The 16,539-nt window shown below is 37.2% G+C and overlaps 1 protein-coding gene across 1 annotated transcript; it reads left to right on the top strand.

Annotated features, from left to right (window-relative positions):
* The first annotated feature begins 7,818 nt into the window (after positions 1 to 7,818).
* On the top strand, positions 7,819 to 10,749 carry LOC127415868 (uncharacterized). The gene is made up of 7 exons (XM_051654877.1): positions 7,819 to 7,963; positions 8,111 to 8,164; positions 8,395 to 8,490; positions 8,971 to 9,036; positions 9,143 to 9,193; positions 9,366 to 9,443; positions 9,540 to 10,749. The coding sequence occupies exons 1-7, from the start codon at positions 7,887 to 7,889 to the stop codon at positions 9,865 to 9,867; spliced, it is 750 nt and encodes a 249-aa protein (XP_051510837.1). The 5' UTR covers positions 7,819 to 7,886; the 3' UTR covers positions 9,868 to 10,749.
* Positions 10,750 to 16,539: the final 5,790 nt, after the last annotated feature.

Below are 16,539 nucleotides of genomic sequence, written 5' to 3'. Positions count from 1 at the left end.
TTGTGCGACCTTCGGGACATTTTTGTCTTTTTCATTTTTTGTTTTTTCGATAATTCAGGCTGTGTTAATGCCAACGGCATAAATTTTGCCAAAGGTGTGTATTTTTGGGGGGAATTTTGATATTTCAACCTCAGTTCCTGTAATACATCTATAATACACTGTGTACACAAAATAGTTACACTCAGGACCTTCAGGACAAAAATGTCCCCATTGAAACCCATTAAAACTGCAATATTTGATCCCAGTGCCATTAAAGCATAAAATCATGAATTCTATTTTATTATGCTTTCATTCCAGAGCCCTGGCTTCAAAATGTGAATTTTTAATATTTTCCACCAGATGGCGCCATTTTTCTCATGTTTAGCCTATGGAGCAAATACATGCTTTTTTCCTATTTTCTGTTTGCTGTTTCATAGAGCACTGCAGGCCAATTGAATAAATGATGCTGCTAAAATTGTGTGTGTGTGTGTGTGTGTGTGTGTGTGTGTGTGTATGGTTTTAAAGGGGTTTTGAACCCTTTTTTTAAACTGGTCAGGCTGGTCTTAGCTGGCCTTCAATGCTCATGCTGATCTTCGCTGGTCAGGGTGATCTTAGCTGGACAGAATGGTCTTAGCTGGTCAGGGTGGTCTTGGCCTGACCAGCTAAAAAGTGTTCAAACCCCCTCTGAAACCAGCTAACTGACCAGACTGGCTAGGCTGGGCAACCAGATTAAGCTGGTTTTAGCTGGTATTTTCAGCAAGGGTCTGCAACATTTCTTGATATGAAGTAACATTTTTTAATTCCCCTGTAAATCCTTGTGCCAAACCTTCTCCAAAAAGAAAGATAAAGACAGACAGATAGGCAGACAGACAGACAGACATATGTATGGTGATACGTATCGCAATAACCAGCCCTAACAAAGAGACTGAACATATAAAGAATGATGGATTGAAATATAATTATCAATATGAATACTGGTGTCTGTGCAAATAACAATAATCAACAATTTATTCATTTGGAGTGTTTTGTTTGGAGTGTGAACATTGTACAGTAGGCAGAACCTGCAATTTGAAAATCTTGAAATTAATGTATGGATTCAGATGGGAAAAATGTATTTGTATTTTAAATGTTATTTATTTATTTACTTAATTTTATTTGATGTACCTTTACTCTGCAATTCATTCACCCACCACTTATGTGTATAGCCTATAGACAGAGATGTGATGCCATGTACAGTATTCAATATGCTTAGAAAATGAAAACATGAGGCAGTGAAAATGCATGTTAGATCTAATGTACACAAGACCTCTCTCTCGGTCAGAAGATATCCATATATCAGAGTTCTGTCTGACTTCCAAAACCAGTCAACATCAACAGCTTGTTATGTTAACTTATTCTCCTACCAGCCCAAGAGTCAGGAGGGGGAATACAGAAGAAGGCAGGAGACAAAGTGATGGTAAAATTGAGCAGAGTTTATTGAATATTCTTAATTGCGTCTTTCTCAATGCTCAGTCTGACTTTGTTTGACCAGCACAAATTCAACAAGTGTTACTAGACCATGCAAAGTCAATGGACAATTACTTCTCCACAACATCGTCCCATGACGTTGAAGACCTTGAAATTGAAACTCTTTATCTCTAACTTGTGAGACAATATAGCACACAACATAAAATTAAGCAATTTGACAAATAATTATATGAAAAATTGATATATGGATGAATAATAATATATTTCATAATAGTATGAAAAAATAGAAAGACATTAATTAAGACTTTGTTTCTATGTATGTATGTACAGTATGTTTGCTCTCTTTAAGTAACATACACACACACACACACACACACACACACACACACACATGCACACACACACACACACACTGCCTTTGAAAAATGAAAACAGAACTTCAGATCCTTCTGTCATGGAATATGTGTACGTTTCTTTCAAAATGATCAGAGAAAGTCATGATAGACAGGTGGTAGCTTTTTTTTAGCTATCAGTTCATCACTCAGAATGACTTATAATAGCCTTATAATAAACACTTTTCTCTGAATGCTTATTGAGGGAAGTACAGCAGGACACAGGAAAAATGGTTGAGTATTGTTTTAGGTATAAAATATCTACATCTAGTGCTTGTATTGTCCATTTATAGTCTTTAAACAACAGCTTGGCTCCTTACCTAGTTAAAATCCAGCTCATTTCAAGATGTTGACGTCACGTCAGGTCATCACGTGGGTCACCAGCCGTGTAAGACGCTCAATGCACAAGACGTTCAGTCAGATGTTCGGTTAGATCCCAACCTTTTTTCTGCCAAGGCACACTTTTTATGACTAAAAAGCTCTACGGCACACCACTATTCCACATAGGCTAACCATCGTCAATATTTTTCCTTTTCAAGAACTTGTCCATGTTTTCTGTCCGTCTTAGTAGCATGTTTACTTGTAATGTTTGAAATTCGGCTATGCAAAAAAAAAAACAAAAACAAAAAACAAGTCACATAAGTAGGCTACACTGTGTGAGGTCACAGGTGGCAAGAGCGCTAAATGGGTAATGAAAAAACAACAATTTTGCTTCTTTTCTAATTTGTAGATTTGTTCTTGCAATGCCACAACAAATTACAGGGATGCAAACTCATGAGGGGCGAAAAAGGTAAGACAATCACTGGTCCATGAACATTTTTTCTGGAGATATTTTTTTTAAAGAATAAGCTAAAAGCACCAATTCCAGCTATTTTAGTGATTCAAGTTTATTCAAGTTTACAATTGTGCAGAATTAACTGCAAAATAAAGAGTATTTTGGTGAGGCTTGCTTCTGTGTCACAAATGTGTTCAATTTTATTAACTGATTAGTTCAGTGACCCCTTCTGGAAACGTCACTAGGTGGCGACAATTGAGCGTCTTATGTGCTATGAGTGAGTCAGTGAATCATTTTGAGTCCTTCATGACCGAAATCTACCAAGAGACTTTATAGTGTTTAAGGATTAAAAGAACAAAGCAGATCTATAGTCTTCCTTCAGTCTGAGCATTATTTTTCATCCAAAAAGACAACAATAATAGTCTAATAATAGTGAGTTTCAATAACGTCCTTACCTTCTCCTTTATTAAAACTTGCATGGCTACAAATCTTCTGACTTCAGTACAAGAATTATAAACACAAAGCAGATCTACGGTATCATTTTCCTGCAGTAGCCTATTTAAACTGCTGAGCATGGCTTTTATCAGAAAAGACCACAATAATAGACAAATAATAATAATTTTGAGTTTCAATAATGTTCTTTCATCATTGTAAAGCGCATTTCACTTGAGTTAAGTCGAGGCGTCAACGCTCCGTTCAACGCCAGCGTCAAGCGCCGCATTGCCCTCCACATGACAAAGTTGCAGAAAGTGTCACAGAGGGGCGATTTTACGAGTTTGCCACATAAAAAAGCGGGAGGTGTGCACAATAAACATTGAAAACATGTATTTGGAAGAGAGAAAAATCTTGCAGTTGCTTTGATAGCAGAAAGTAATAAAAGGACTCGTTTATGTTTAGGTCTAAGCATTTTCTTGGTGAATTTAAATGAGTTCAATAACTGGGGCCTCTGATATTCGTAAACGATAAGGTAATATTTAATTAAAAGAAATTATGAGACATTCAATGCCAGTTTTTAAATATTTCTTGTTGCTTAGTACTCTCAAAGACATTATTGGTGAAGCAAAAATGTGTGTGTGAAAACACTTTGGTGTAAAGTGGCATCACTTCATAGACTTCAATGTATTCTGCAGTGCTGACGTGAGTCATGTGAAAGACCCTTAACGTGTATAAATATGTCACTTTTGCACATTAATCATTGCTCTTCACAATCACAAAAGTGACCGATTATGGTTTCAAAACAGCAAATTTCTCCAAAAGGTGAGGAGTTTGGATCCCTGAAATTATAATTTTTGTTTCATGCATTTATTTATTTTGTGAAATTTGATAATTTTCCACGTCACACCTGACAATCTTTCATGGCACAGTGGTTGGGAAACACTGGGTTAGATGTTCGGTCGGTCTGTCAGTCGGTTGGACGCTTGGGTTTCGGCACGGAGTTCCCTCCATAAGGGATGCCATTGTTGTGATGCAATCCACATGCTTAAGTTTCTAAAGTGACACTGCCTTGACGTCTACACAAATCAACAGGTACGCGTTATTGCCGTGTAAACGTCTCCAGTGCAGCGTGACATGACTGACACACACATACTATAAACGTGTGTTATCGTGATGTCTAATGTACTTGTCAGTAGCGCCCTCTAGTGACATATTCCGAGCGCCATAGACGTTGTAACGAACGTACGTTCTCCACACACGTCACACACACGTTTACACATCTTTTAGATAGGTTAGTCAGTGAAGGAGATATTGCGAGTGCTATAGTCTTGTTGCTCGTCACGGCGATCTCTGTTGCCATCGGTCGCCACGTCTCGTGTTGCCGGAAGTCACTGTGCTCTTATTGAAAATTAATGGGATTGTGTTGCTTCGTTGCGTGATGACACTGGTGGTGGTGGTGTGAACGGGGCTTTAGAGTAGCACCTACCGTAGGTTTCCACTGGCGCGTTGTAAGCGAAGCTGAGCAAGCTTGGTGGATTGTGGGATTGACAGCAGCACGGAGCAAGCTATTCCCTAGCGTTGTGAGCAGCTTTGAGTGGACTTCTTCCGCACCAGTGGAAACGTAGCGTTAAAGTGCATCTTTGCTAAGTGTAGTGTTGGCAAACGCACGTGAAAAAAATGAAAGAATGTTCGTAACTTCGCACGTAGAGAACGCTCATAAAAGAATGTTCCGGGTTCAGTACAAGTTAATCTCAATCGACAGCATTTGTGGCTTAATATTGATTACATATATTGATCAATGACAGAGGGGCACTTACACTGGAAGTGAATGGGGGCCAATTTTTGAACATTAAAATATTCACTTTTTCAAAAGTATAGCCACAAGACAAACAAAATGTGTGTTAACATGATTTTAGTGTGATAAAATCACATACTAACTTTTCTGTGTAAAGTTATAGCCAATTTGACAACTTCGTTGCCATGACGATGTGATGTCAACAAATCCTAAAACCCTAAAATGACAGTAAAAATTACAATTTAAACAAATTTACAGCTCAAATAATACATGAGTTTTAATATAAGTGCTTTTGTAAAACTATAAGCTTCACATTTCTGCCTTTAAACCCTCCAAAAATTGGCCCCATTCACTTCCATTGTAAGTGCTTCACTGTAACCTTGATATTTAAATAAAAGGAGTGGTGAGTAAAAAAAAGTTTTGTGGTGATCAACATTATGCCACAAATGCTGTCGATTGACCTTAACTTGTATTTTACCCAGAACATTCCTTTAAGAGCTAAGATCTATTGTTTACGGGAAATGCAGCCCAGTACAGGTTTGTCAGGTGAATTTTTTTACAGATGGATCCTGACAGAACTGTGGCAGAGGGAGCAGCATACTTACAATTCCATTAATGACAGTGTTCTTCCTAAAAAGAAATCCAAATGAAAGAATGCAATGTGGTAAACAAGATAACTGAAGGCTGTTATAAACAATGACTTATTCTAAGAGACATGTGCAAACCACTTATAAGAGCTCAGTCTGATACTTTGTGACTTTTCTTAATCTTATGATAACTGATTAGAAACAACATTTCAACTTGATTACACGCTTCAACGGTCTTCCATGAAAATGATTCATTATGTTTCGGGTCTTAGAACATTCTCTGAGATTGACCCAAAACAGAAACAGTGTTAACAGATAATAATCACTTTTCTGAAAAGTACATGCCTACTTTGTGAAAACAGAAAATTAAAAGAATAGTTCACCCAAAAATGAAAATGTTTTCATCATTTACTCACCCTCATGCCATCCCAGATGTGTATGACTTTCTTTCTTCTGCAGAACACAAAATAATATTTCAGCTCTGTAGGTCCATACAATCCACGTGAATGGGTGCCAAAATTTTGAAGCTCCAAAACCCACATAAGGGCTAAATAAAAGTACTCCAGACAACTCTGGTGGTTAAATTTATATATTCTGAAGCGATTTGATAGGTGAGGGTGAGAAACAGATAAATATAAACCTAAATGTAAGTCCTTTTTTACTATAAATTCTCCTCCCTGCTCAGTCAATTTCCACTTCATATTCTTCTTCCTCTGTTTTTGGTGATTCACATTCTTCGTGCATATCGCCACCTACTGGGCAGGGAGGAGAATTTATAATAAAAAATGACTTAGGGGCCTGGGTAGCTCAGTGGTAAAGATGCTGGCTACCACCCCTGGAGTTCGCTAGCTCGCTAGTTCGAATCCCAGGGTGTGCTGAGTGACTCCAGCCAGGTCTCCTAAGCAACCAAATTGGCCCGGTTGCTAGGGAGGGTAGAGTCACATGGGGTAACCTCCTCGTGGTCGCTATAATGTGGTTCGTTCTCGGTGGGGCGCTTGGTGAGTTGAGCGTGGATGCTGCGGTGGATGGCGTGAAGCCTCCACACGCACTATGTCTCTGTGGCAACACGCTCAACAAGCCACGTGATAAGATGCGCTGATTGACGATCTCAGACGCAGCTGGGATTCATCCTCCACCACCTGGACTGAGGCGAATCACCATGCAACAACGAGGACTTAAAGCACATTGGGAATTGGGAATTCCAAATTGGGAGGAAAAAGGGGATTAAAAAAACAAAAAAAACAAATGTCTTAAATATTGATCTGTCTCAACCACACCTATAATATCATGTCTGAAAACATGGATTTAACCACTGGAGTCATGTTGATTACTTTTATGCTCCCTTTATGAGGATTTTGAAGTTTCAACATTTTGGCACTCATTCACTTACATTGTGTGGACCTACAGAGCTGGAGTTCTCTTTTAAAAATCTCAATTTGTGTTCTGTTCTCATACACATCCCATGGCATAAGGGCGAGTAAATCATGAGAAAATTTTCATTTTTGGGTGAACTATCCCTTTAAAGCTTCAATAACATCTGCCATCTGGGTTTTGATTATGTCAAATGAATGTAAAATAATACATAATAGGGTAATTTAAATTTACAGTGAAACTGGGGTCTGTGGGACATTAAACAAAAAGAATGTAAAAAGTAAATCTCAACAGAACATGAGGAACTGAAATGAAGAATTGAACACAGAGATTGTGGTTATTGCAAATAGCCCAAATATGGGAGATTTAAAGAAGAAATAAAAAATAAAGGAATGGGATGTTGATAACAGGGTTGCTATCAATTCATGACACTACAATACACTACACATGCAGACTGACTACAGTATTTGAATAGAGATCATTGGCTGATTCCATCATGTCTCAATGGAACATGTACATAAACACAGTATGTACAAAGTTTGTTCCAGTGTGTGTCTATTTTAGCAGTTTTCAAAAAAAATGTACAGAACAATACATCACCAAAAATATGATTCTATTATTTATTCATCTCAGCTGCTGAAATAAATGACCAAATCTCAAACTGATAGTCTTTTGAAAGTGGTCACAATGAAATATACTTGTTCAAGGAAAAGTCTTGGCATTTAGTAAGCGTTATTTGTCAGAGCAGTCTTCAGCACACTAAAGAAATTCGTTTTAAGTGACAGCTTTCCTGGAACAAACTGGGCATAAGGACCCTGCTCAGAACACAGTGGTAAAACCTTAGAGTAGACCTTAATAACATAATATGTTGTGATTTACCCGCACCTGACAGCACACTTGGGACTTTTTTGTGCTCTACCAGAAAAGAAAGGAGAGACGAGAAATGCATACTTCACTGCTGACCACACCCAGTGGTTTAAGTTCTGGCATTCTAGTACACTACATTAGTGCTGAGAGCATTTCAGTCACACGACTAATGCTCAAAGCTTTCTCCGCCACAGACATATTGTCCTGTTTGAGACACGATGGCTGGTAACGATGTTGCCTGTTTTTCAAGAACTTGGGAGTGTTCATCATCACATCCAAGTTACGACTACACAGGGTAGACTACTACGTTTAAAACGTGTATTTGATTTGCCATTGTTTCCTCTTACAAAGTTTATGTCAGAAATGAGGATTTCAGATATAAATGAAAATGTATTCAAAGTTTTAGTACAATCTATGGGCACTAATCACATATTTTTTTCAGCTGCTTATCGCCGAGTTTTCTGAATTGTTCTGCACCACCAATGTTCCAAGACAGGTATGATTATCAATTTGAGCTCTTTTGTTTTTGTCTGTTGATGATTTAAAAAGTCAACATGAAATCAAAACTGACCCTATTTACTATTTATTTATGTTCCTGGTCTTATTGTGAATGATTCTTCGGTGCCTGTTTTTTCAAAAAGTGGACTTTATATGAGCATGTGAACATTTAATATGAGCATGTGTAAACACGGTCTCGCTTACCGATTTATTTGTTGTTGTTTTCAGGATAACTGTGTTTTCACAAGCTGACAATTGTTGTACTCTCAGAACACACTTGGAAGCATACAAACCTTCCTCCCTATCACAAGTTTCAGAAGACAGGTATAATTGTCTTTTTTAGCAAAACTGCTTTATCTGTTGATCAAAACTGATCCTATTTACTTTCTTACAAGTTCCTGGTCTTATTGTGCACGATTCATCAGTGTATGTTATTCCAAAGAAAAAAAAGTTTGTCTTTTTGATCTTTCTATTTATTTATTTATTTTTTAATCTAATAAACTGTTTCACTTTGAAAAGACTTTCCTTTTCGGATGATGTCCCGAAACATTTTTTCACATTTTCACCCCCTCCCCTCCAACCTGCTTTTCCATTCTGGTATGTAACAGCCACTTTTAACAGTCAGTTCCTGATGGATGAAATCAAGTCCCACCCTAGATTTGTTTTTCTCAATGTATGTCTTGTTTCACTCGGAAATGCGTCAGATTACGGATGTAAAATGGGTTGAGAACAGCGTTTCATGTGGACTTTAACTCAAAAACATGACAATGTGCTGTTTCACTAACAGATTTAATTGTGTTTTAGAAATTCTGAGACACCAAAATTGTTGGGTTTCACGGCTTTCAATGATAAGAAAAATGAGAAATTCAGGTATAATTGTATAATTTCAACACTATAGCCATTGACTTTTAACAACATAACGTGTATTTTACTCAAATGAAGTGACTACATGATTGACTGATTTATTTATTTTCAGCTGGAGGTCGAATTTTTTCAGTGGCTCTCAATCATCAATGTTCAGGCCCAGGTATTTGTTAATAAAAGTTTATATACAGTAAAAGTTTGTTTTAAAAATGTATTTACCGGTTTAGGTGCATCTCCTGCTTCTTCCATTCTCTCACTTAATATGTGTTTTTTTTGCACTCTATATGAGTCAACACTGTGTATATGGGTCATCTCTGAGCACTTCTTGATTTCAGTTTTCTTAGTTCCTTATACCTTGAAAAAATTAATGAGGATGAACCGTACTGGATCCTCACCAGATGTGTGGATGCATGGTAATACATCTGACAAGAATATATTTATAATTTTTTGTGTCATGCTGTTCGATCAGTGATATTGAGTAAAGCTGTTCTTATGTCTTGTTGTTCTAGGGAAAGCTGGGAAAACAAGCCATGGCTGTTAGCCTTCGCAGTGTTTTTTGTTTACTTACTGCGCAGAATTACATTTCGGTTGACAGATCGGTATCACTTGATAATAATGCTGTATCTCTTGCCTCTGAGTGTATGGAAACACTGGCATGAAGTCATCTTTAAATACTACGAGATTGTATCTGTGATTATCGTGGCAGTAGTCATTGTGGCCCTTTGGTTTTTTTCAGGTTCTCTCACTTCCTTCGTTGTGTCTTTGCTCTGTCTAATAATACTGTGCATGTTGATAGATGTACTGACAGCTGTATACTTTGTGACCCGCTTTTGGTAAGTTACTAAAAAAAAGTAATCCACTACAAATGACTAACTACTTCTCTCAAATTATAATCAGATTACTTTACTGATTACTTCACTGAAAAAGTAATCGTATTACTAATTACTTTCTAAAACAATTGTCACATTTTTTGTTTTTATGCTCACAAAATTCAAAACAATGTCTATTTTCTCCTTGTTCATTGTTGCACATCATTCAGCTCTCACAGAAACGCAAACAGATGCACATATGAACATAGAAATTCAAATTTGAATTGTATGACACATAAATACTATATTTTAAAATATTTGTGACCCAGGTAATGTACTAAATGTAAGTACTTTCATTGAAAGTCAGTAACTGTAATCTGATTACAAGAATTTTAAATGTAACCCGTTACACAACATTTGTTCTTAAAAATTATTAAATTACAGTTACTAATTTGTTTTGCAATCCAATGACACCCAACATTGGTTGTGACCCTTCTGGCAAACACAGAAAAAGCACATTTTCCTAGCCTATGCTATGTATTATGTATTTATTGCAGGGACAATTGAACTGTGAGCCAGAAGTATACAGTCAAAAAACTGATGTTTCCCCTGTATGTACTGCAAAATATTCAGAGTGAGAAGTGTTGGGCCTCTAGTATAGTCTTCTTAAAATAGAAGAGTGGAAGGGAATTGTAGTTTGGTGTTTTCCAGTTCTTGATTTTTTTCAAGCCGGTCACCTTTACCAATTAATCTGTGTGTATATACTTCAATTGTTTCCTTTACCTTTGTTTGGTATTAATTGTGTGATATGGTTGTTCTGATGAGTCTTGAATTGCTCTTGATAATCCTGTTAATCTGTTTTTAAAAGGTGTTTTGGGATGATTGGAGTTTTTCTTTATAATACATCTGTTCTTGGGTTTACTACATCACCTTGTTTGAGTCATTTGTTACATTTCTTTGAAATATACATGTCACATAATACAGTATAACATTATATTGATCTTATTTCATAAGCATAACCACAATAGCAATATAGACCATTTCAAGAATGAAATCAAAATCAAAAATCTTTAGATCGCTCTTGGGCAATTTGGGCAGCTATTTTTCTATGTAAACCAGCATCATGAAAGTGCAGCTCCTATCTGCTTGAATGGGGAAATACTGAAATCTCCAAAATGGTTGGTCAAGATTACAATTAAAGAACATATTTCAAATTAGCAGTAAAATCTGACAACACTGTGTGGTGGAGTGAGCAAGAGACAGACACAGTGGGTGTGGCGTCAGGACTCGGAGAGGCATTTCTTTAAAATGTCCAAAACAAAGGGGAACCTGGGGCCTTTGCGGTGGAAAGGGCTATGTGAAGGAAGAGTAGTGAAGACAGAGGAAGGTCCAGGTGATAGTGGGCAGGGTCTTTGTGGCAGCAACGCGCTCCCCTCCTTGGTACGAGGCGCGTGGGACGGCAGCTCCTCTCGAGCAGCCCGGCTTTCCTGGGCCTCGGCACTTGAGGGGAATAGCAGCCTGGCATCCTGACCCATCGGCTACGATGTGTGCTCCAATCCCCGGCATCACATCTAACTCATAGTGGACTCTCCCCGCTCCATTCCTGGACCTGCGAAGATGCCAGCAGGTATCACGAGGAGAGGCGTGCACAGTGTTTAAAGGCAGCGGTGATGAGGCTCTTCATTGGGTTCAGGTGAGCCCCATCACATACCTCCAAATGGGGAAAAGTCACTGTTGGTAACGATGATCCATGGGAGGGGCGTGTTTGTTATGTCAAAACTGGTATAATAAATTGTTAAGATTACGCTAAAAAATGCAATTTTACCGTCTTGTATAGCTGATGCATACGCGCGTTCTCGAGTTGATTGACAGGCGATTTCTGTATCTAAAAGGTGATTGTCTATTTTACCTGTAAGGCAGGACTTCCTTTCTACATCCATTGACCGTTGGCTGCCATTGGATGTTCCAATTGGACGTCACTTGACGTCACCATCAAACAGTCCTTGAAATGGTCTATAAATATAATATGTTCTTAATAAACAGATTCCTTAAGAAGACATGTGTGAGTAAAGTAACCCTTCAGATTAAAACTTAAATAGAAAAAAATCAATAATTAATATATGGTTAACAAAGGAGATTAGAGTGAGTGTACGATTCTCTCTCTCTCTCTCTCTCTCTCTCTCTCTCTCTCTCTCTCTCTTTACATTACATGCATTTCTTGTGTTACTTTTATAAATCTATGAAGTCCACATCTGAAACCCTGTCTTGCCAAATGCATCGTTATTTCTTTAATTAAATTCAGTAGTTGATAGCTCTCCATACAGTTTCCATTTTGTCCAGAAGTTCTGCGTTATTTTCATGTTGAGACAATCATCTGTGCATATTGGTCAACATTTCAGCACCATGGGACTGGACAGCTCCCGTAATGTAGCACTTAATAGCAATATAATAGGTGTGGGTGAGAAACAGATAATTAAAGTCATTTTTTTACTATAAATCTCCACTTTCACTTTTACATCTGAAAGTCACATATGGTGCCTGTTTAGTTTCACTTTCAAATGTGGAAGTGAAAGTTAAAGTGGAGAGTTAGAGTAAAAAAGGTCTTAAATATTGATCTGTCTCTCAACCACACCTATTATGTTGCTTCTGAAGATATACAATTGTGCTCAAAAGTTTGCATACCCTGGCAGAAATTGTGAAATTTTGGCATTGATTTTGAAAATATGACTGATCATGCAAAAAAACTGTCTTTTATTTAAGGATAGTGATCATATGAAGCCATTTATTATCACATAGTTATCTGGCTCCTTTTTAAATCATAATGATAACAGAAATCACCCAAATGGCCCTGATCAAAAGTTTACATACCCTTGAATGTTTGGCCTTGTTTCAGACACACAAGGTGACACACACAGGTTTAAATGGCAATTAAAGGTTAATTTCCCACACCTGTGGCTTTTTAAATTGCAATTAGTGTCTGTGTATAAATAGTCAATGAGTTTGTTAGCTCTCATGTGGATGCACTGAGCAGGCTAGATACTGAGCCATGGGGAGCAGAAAAGAACTGTCAAAAGACCTACGTAACAAGGTAATGGAACTTTATAAAGATGGAAAAGGATATAAAAAGATATCCAAAGCCTTGAAAATGCCAGTCAGTACTGTTCAATCACTTATTAAGAAGTTGGAAATTTGGGGATCTCCTGATACCAAGCCAAGGTCAGGTAGACCAAGAAAGATTTCAGCCACAACTGCCAGAAGAATTGTTCGGGATACAAAGAAAAACCCACAGGTAACTTCAGGAGAAATACAGGCTGCTCTGGAAAAAGACGGTGTGGTTGTTTCAAGGAGCACAATATGATGATACTTGAACAAAAATGAACTGCATGGTCGAGTTGCCAGAAAGAAGCCTTTACTGCGCCAATGCCACAAAAAAGCCCGGTTACAATATGCCCGACAACACCTTGACATGCCTCACAGCTTCTGGCACACTGTAATTTGGAGTGAGACCAAAATAGAGCTTTATGGTCACAACCATAAGTGCTATGTTTGGAGAGGGGTCAACAAGGCCTATAGTGAAAAGAGTACCATCCCCACTGTGAAGCATGGTGGTGGCTCACTGATGTTTTGGGGGTGTGTGAGCTCTAAAGGCACGGGGAATCTTGTGAAAATTTATGGCAATCATCTGCGGCGAATAGCGAGCTCATTTGCATGTGAAAATAATGAGTGGCGAATTTGCGGCAAGTTGGCGGCAAGTTTGCCTGAACTCTACATTCTTTGTAAGGACATTTACACACCTAATGTGTGACTTTGCTCTTCATTTTTTTGCACTGGCACTAAAAAGCTTTGCCAGTAAGTGAAAAAAGAGAGAATAAAATATCAGATTGCAAAATGGGTCCGATCTTTAGAAGGTAAATCACTTCCCATGAGGACTGGAATGCACCTCGCCCTGTTATTGGACACTTTCACGCATGGATTAAAAGAATCATGGCTAACTGTGAATATTGAACATCTACAATGGCATCTGTTACTGAAATTAGTGCATTTGAATGATGCTGCATCCACACCACTAGGTGTCAGTTAAAAAAATTACTGAGTGCACCATTAAATTAGATTACAGACAGTGTTGGGTGTAATGCATTAATAAGTAATTTATTACTGTAATTAAATTACTTTTTCATTGAAAAAATTAAAGTAAGGGATTACTCTTTATTTTTCAGTAATTTAATTACAGTTACTTCTGATGTAATTGTGTTAAATACTGTATAGACTATAGAAGAATTCTATATAAAACAACAGTGAATTTAAAATCGAAATTTAATGTCTAATGTTAAAATATGTGTGTTCTAATTTAACGCTGCCCCTTTAAATTCTTTGGCCGGTTCATGAATAATTAATTTGATTTTATATTATTTATTTGAAAGAATTAAAAGAACAGTATCATCCTTGTATTTTTCATCTGGTAGAGGTTGTGTTGTAGAAAGTAATTAGTAATAAGTAATGCAATTACTTTTCAGACAGAGTAATTAGTACAGTAATCTAATTACACTGTAGAAGATGTAATTAGTAGTTAGTAATTAATTACTTTTTTAGAGTAACTTATCAACACTGATTACAGGCAACAAAAAAAAAATATTTATTTGTTTAATCTTATGATTATTTGGTAAAGCACTTCAAATCCATAGTAAAATAAAGTATAAAAAGAATGAGATATTTCTATTGATATGCTGAGAATGAGAAAATAAGCTGCGAACCAAAGAAAAAGCGTGTTTTAGCTGTCTTTGATATTCACCTGGCTCTTACCTTGTTAAAATACATCGGCTCATGAAAAAATAGTTTCGGATCTGTGCTTAAGGTTTAAGGTTTTACCAAAATGCAACAGATTTTAATTTAGGTCTGATAATGTGCGGTCAGTGCCACAATATCCAATAGAGGGAGACATATCTCCCTTGTATGACAAATTGCTTGCTTGATTCCTCATTTGTAAGTTGCTTTGGATAAGAGCATCTGCTAAATGACTCAGTGTAAATGTCCAGGTAGGTAGAGAGTTGCATCCCACATGCTGGCAACATAAGGTATTGTTATTTCTTTTTTTTAACACCATTTGTGACACTTTCATCAGGAAGTGGTTTTGGGTTCTCAGTCTGAAAAAACAAAACACTGATGCTGACAGAAATCATTTAGTCCCCGCAAATGTAGCTCTTGTTATAAACAATACTGCGGTTATGGTTAAAAATGGCAAACATGTACCATAATAGTGTGCATTTATGACATTAATGTATTTCTACAGTGCTACTGTAGAAAAACAAGAACTGCCTATAAAGACCAATTGCTGACTTTTTTCCCATATAGGCCCTTTGTTAATTTAAATCTACATATTATGCATTTACATTCACATGCAATGCATTCAGGGCATAGATTTGACCAGTAGGTCTATATGTTCACTTGTAATACAACCAAATATGAATTAGGCATCCATAAGGTGAATGCTGAAAAACGCATTATTTAATTATATCAATAATTATGATTCCTTCAAAGAAATTGATAAAAACAAAGATTTTCAAGGGGACTGATTGCTATGCTATGCTGTAAATGTACGGCCTTTGCTCCTCATTGATGGGGACGAGTTGTCTGTGGTGTTCATGTGTGTTCAATTGAATTCAGTCCAACAAAGGTTTATTTTTATAGCAGTTCTAACATTATTAAATATCACAAAGCATCTTTACAGAGGTTTTAAACCAAAACCCACTAAGAGAGTAAGGAAGTGACCTTGGGAAATCTTGGAGAAACCAAAGCTCACAGAAGAGATCTGACAGAAAAGGCTTGTAGAACTCAGAGGAACAGTCATTCCTAGAAGCAGTAAATTGTGTTGTCCATATATGATGTTCCAGCTTTGCAGTTTGAAAGAAAACCTATCGGAGATTTAAAGTGTCTTTCATTATATAACATAATATTTATTTTGTGCCCTTAAAATACATTTTTAAACTCTAAAAGACCATGTTAAAAAAGATGTTAAAACTGTTCATTAATCAAAGCTGAAGTGTGTAATTATGTCACCAAACGGAATTGCAAAAATAACAAGAAAACTTGCTGCCACAATATCCCACCAAGGGCCTCAGTACACTCAGTACAGTTGCTAGGGTGCTCTGGATGGTTGCTAGGGTGTAACATTGTACACCTGAACGCTTTTAAAAGTCAAAGCAACTGTCTCCTCAACATGTTGCATGATTGAAGCCATCACTCATACCCTTAACACAAACGGTGTGGGACGAATTAGATGCCGAAATTTGGTGTGGAAGTACAATTTTGGAAAATCCCTAAACAAAGGTCAGAGCAATAATAGCAAGGCGCCACTAATGATTTCAAACAGGTTTCCCGAACACTCCCCGTCCTCCATGTGTTGGACAAACAGATAGTCCCACCCCAAACTCACACCACTGGTTGAGCCAATGTTACAATGTTGGACTGGCAACAACGAAAAAATACACACTTAAGCACTATTTACATAGAAAGCTTTTTGTCACTGTATTAAGAGCTATGACATTATTACAGGCCTGTTCAGCTAGCAGCTCGTGGGCTAAATTCATTTTGTTTGAATTTTTCAGTGGCTCGCGTGAGGTTGTCAGTTATTTCTCCAAGACTTTCTCCTGCTTTCCTTATGGTAACATTTAAAAACAAAATTTAATTTATGCACTATAATTTG

This window comes from Myxocyprinus asiaticus, chromosome 25 (assembly GCF_019703515.2).
Source record: "Myxocyprinus asiaticus isolate MX2 ecotype Aquarium Trade chromosome 25, UBuf_Myxa_2, whole genome shotgun sequence".
Taxonomy (NCBI): Eukaryota; Metazoa; Chordata; class Actinopteri; order Cypriniformes; family Catostomidae; genus Myxocyprinus; species Myxocyprinus asiaticus.
This window is presented reverse-complemented; position numbering and strand designations above follow the sequence as displayed.